Source organism: Equus przewalskii, chromosome 2, assembly GCF_037783145.1.
Source record: "Equus przewalskii isolate Varuska chromosome 2, EquPr2, whole genome shotgun sequence".
In the NCBI taxonomy this organism is placed as follows: Eukaryota; Metazoa; Chordata; class Mammalia; order Perissodactyla; family Equidae; genus Equus; species Equus przewalskii.
Genome location: NC_091832.1, coordinates 30366651 through 30369827, shown reverse-complemented (window position 1 = coordinate 30369827; position 3177 = coordinate 30366651). Strand labels below are relative to the sequence as shown.

At 54.6% G+C, this 3177-nt stretch overlaps 1 protein-coding gene across 50 annotated transcripts in view; it reads left to right on the top strand.

The window, feature by feature from the left end:
• The first annotated feature begins 615 nt into the window (after nucleotides 1-615).
• Nucleotides 616-3177, top strand: part of SRRM1 (serine and arginine repetitive matrix 1) — a 30472-nt gene continuing 27910 nt past the window's right edge. For 15 of the 50 annotated variants that reach the window (XM_070610697.1, XM_070610690.1, XM_070610696.1 and 12 more), the window contains exon 1: nucleotides 639-858. In XM_070610697.1, coding sequence (XP_070466798.1) covers nucleotides 838-858 — 21 coding nt within the window. In that variant the 5' untranslated portion in view covers nucleotides 639-837. Of the gene's footprint in view, nucleotides 859-3177 lie in introns of all 50 variants that reach the window. The other 35 variants (XM_070610704.1, XM_070610711.1, XM_070610703.1 and 32 more) reach the window with 6 other exon arrangements.

The window sequence follows — 3177 nt, the reverse complement described above, 5'->3', positions numbered from 1 at the left end:
CGAGGAAGCAGGCTCGGGGGAGCTCGGTGGGACGTCCCCCGTGCAGGAGGCCTCGCGGCCGGGGCAGGGCGCCCAGGGGTCCGGGGGCCCGCTGCTTCTGCCGGAGCCCTGCCGGGCCGCGGCCTCTCCCCGGCTTCCTGCCCGTTAGCGCGGCTGCCGGGCAGCGGAAACCGAAACTCCTCTCACGGACATTTGCAGCCTCTTCCCAACACCCTTGCGCTGCGTGGAGATGGGGGCACTGGGCCAGAAGGCACATTTCATTCAAAGGGCACAACTCGACCACGTTAGAGCCGATCTAATAACCGGTAAACTCGTAACACCAACACAATCACAACTTCTGGAACGACAGGGAAGGCCGCAGACTTCTCTCCTGCGCGCGAGCCCCCTCCCAAGCAGCGCTCTGAGTAAACAGCCTTTCTCTTCCATCGCTCCATGGCACCCCCAAGGCGGGAGGCCTCCTCCGCTACGGGTCGGAGGATGGCTCAAGTCAGGCCGCGCGAACAAGGCCGGGCCAGCGCCACAAAAGGATTCGCAGGGCGGGGCGACCCGACGGCTCTCTCTCTCTCTTGCTCCCATTGGCTGCGATCGCAAGGCTCTCCTCCCTGACTGGCTATTGGGAAGCCTCGGAGCCCGGCAGCAGCCCGCCCCCTGGACGCGCGTGCGCAGGCGTGGCGGGCGCTCACCTCACTGAGCAGGCGCGGCCTCGTGTCGGCTGCGGGGCGGGCGGAGCGGCGCGCGCTGCGTCGCGGCGCTCGGCTTTCCCGGCCGGTCCCGCCCTCCGTCGCGGCGGCGCGGTGCACCCTGGGATAGGGAGCGATCTCCGAGCGAGGCAGCAAGATGGACGCGGGATTCTTCCGCGTAAGTAGAAGCGCGGGGATCGGGGGTGAGGCGAGGGACCAATGGTGAGACCTGGCAGGAGACCCAGACTCGGGACGGGGTGGCCTTCGAGGGGAGGCTTCGAAGATCCTGAGGATCCCCGGCGCCAGGGGACGCTGCCCCTGCCCTGCGGTGGAGGCCGGTGCGCCCCTGCGCAGTCTCCTCCTCCGGGATCGTCCCCCCTACGCGGCGGCGACGGTCGCCGGAAAATGGCGGCGGGAATGGGCCGTAGCGGTCTTCGCCGCCCGCCGGCCTGGCGGGGCCTGCGAGCCGAGCCGCGCGCGCCGCCGGGTCCCGGGCCTAGCGGAGCCGCGAGGAGGAAGTCCCGGGGGGAGGCCCCGGGCTGCCCGGAGGGGACCGGCGGCGGGAGGGCATGAGACCACCGCTCGGGGGTGCCGCCCCGGGGGAGCGTGTTAGAGCACAGGAAGCCCCGGCGGGCGGCCTTCTTGAGAAGGCGGGCGCCGACCCCCCGCCCCCCGCCTTGGTCCTGAGCCTTCGCGGAGGCGCCAGGTCAGAGTTCGCGGGAGCTCCCGCCCAATTTAATACCCTCCGGGAGGGGAACTCAGCTAATGCGTAGCCAGGACGTTTGAATCGGAGATTCTCTGAGAGCAGAGGGTGCAACAAAAGTGCGCGCGTGTGCAGGCGGGGCACGGGGTGGGTCGACTCCGCTCCTTCCCGCTCCCTCCCCCCCCCCCTTTTTTTTTTTAAAATCTTTTGAGGTCTGCCGGAGAAAAGGTGCCTCTTGGCCAGGTCGTGCCGGGGCTGCGCGGCCGTCACCTGCAGGCGGGGAAGTTGCCTCGCCGTGCCGAGTTGGTCCTCAGGGCCCGGACTTTATCAGGCTCGTGCTGGAGCCTGTTTGTCCCGTATTCCCGTCTTCTAGGAAGTGAGCACTTGGTCGAGCTCTAGAGGGGTGCGAAGTGGCACGCGCAGAACTAGACCTTGCAAATTCTTTTAAAGCAAAACGGGCCATGTAGAGACCAGTTGGTCCAAGTCAAAATCAATCCCTTATGTAATGTGGGTTGGCTCTTTCCGCTCCCCGGAGTATATAATATGCAGTTTGTACGTGTATTTTTAAAGGAAAAGTTGTAAGAGGTGAAGACCGGGACTTAAGATGTCTCTTGACACTCCAAAGCTGGCTTTGAAATTCGTCTTTAATTGGCTTTAAATGTACCAACTAGTTGTTCATCGAAAGTTGCAGTGTTATTCCAAGCATTTGAGTTAAAACAACCTGTTATTTGAAGGTTCTTAGGTTATACAAACAGTACTATCGTTATGTGTGTAACAATAGTTTGAATTGAGAGGGCTCCTCAAATTATCACACTGCTGATAAACAACTGCGTTTTGTAATTTCCATCAAAGTATTTTGTAGTAAATACTCAATATTTCCTGTCGTCCAGATGTAATGATTTGAAACAAAAGCCTACGATTTTTTTAATTTCCCGTGGAATAGACTTCCAATAGAACAAGAGCAAAGTGGTTGATAAATATAAAAATGAAGTTTGCTTTTGGTGTTGGTAAAAATCTGGAAGAAAAGGGTTCAGTTTTTTATTTACTGCCTACAATTCCTTAGAGGAATTTACTGGGTGTAAGCTTTGAGGTAAAAGATTTTAGGGCACTTATCTTTTTAGTACGCAGCCAACTAGATAGTAAACTAACTTTTTCAGTTAAGATAGAAATGATAGCTTTGATTTCCTGAAATCTGCCGCATGCTAGCTGCTTTATAAATATCATTTTTGATATACATACTCCAGCCAGTAACGAAACATCCTCAGACAGGTTAAGTAACTTGCTTTGAGGTCACATGGCTTAAGTAGTGGCAAAGTTGAGATTCTTATCCAGGTCCTTTACCTTACCAAACAAAATTTTCTTGATCTCCTTCCAAGGGACAGTGGCCAACTCAGTGACCCAATCAGTAGATTTTATATCACACAGCTAGTTATTTCCGGGTTTAATTGGGCCAGTAGGAATAACAAAATGTAGACTAATTAGTGATCACTTGATGGTCTGTGTAGTACTTGTAAGTTCTTATTTTTCCAAATTCTTTGCTGAAATTGAATTTATTAAGGTAAACCTGCATTCCAAGTTTTGAAAGTTGTGGGGAACTAAACACAACACAGGCCTAGGGTGTTTCTTCCTTTTTCCCCTCTTTATGTACATTGCCACAATAATTTTGCAAGCAAGCTACTGGCTTTCAGAAGAGGATGAAACTTAATGGTCTTGTTTGAAGGTATATGTTAAGCATAGTAAATATTTCAGTGTGTTCTCATTTAAACAAAAAAGTCTAAAATGTCTCAGCATAGA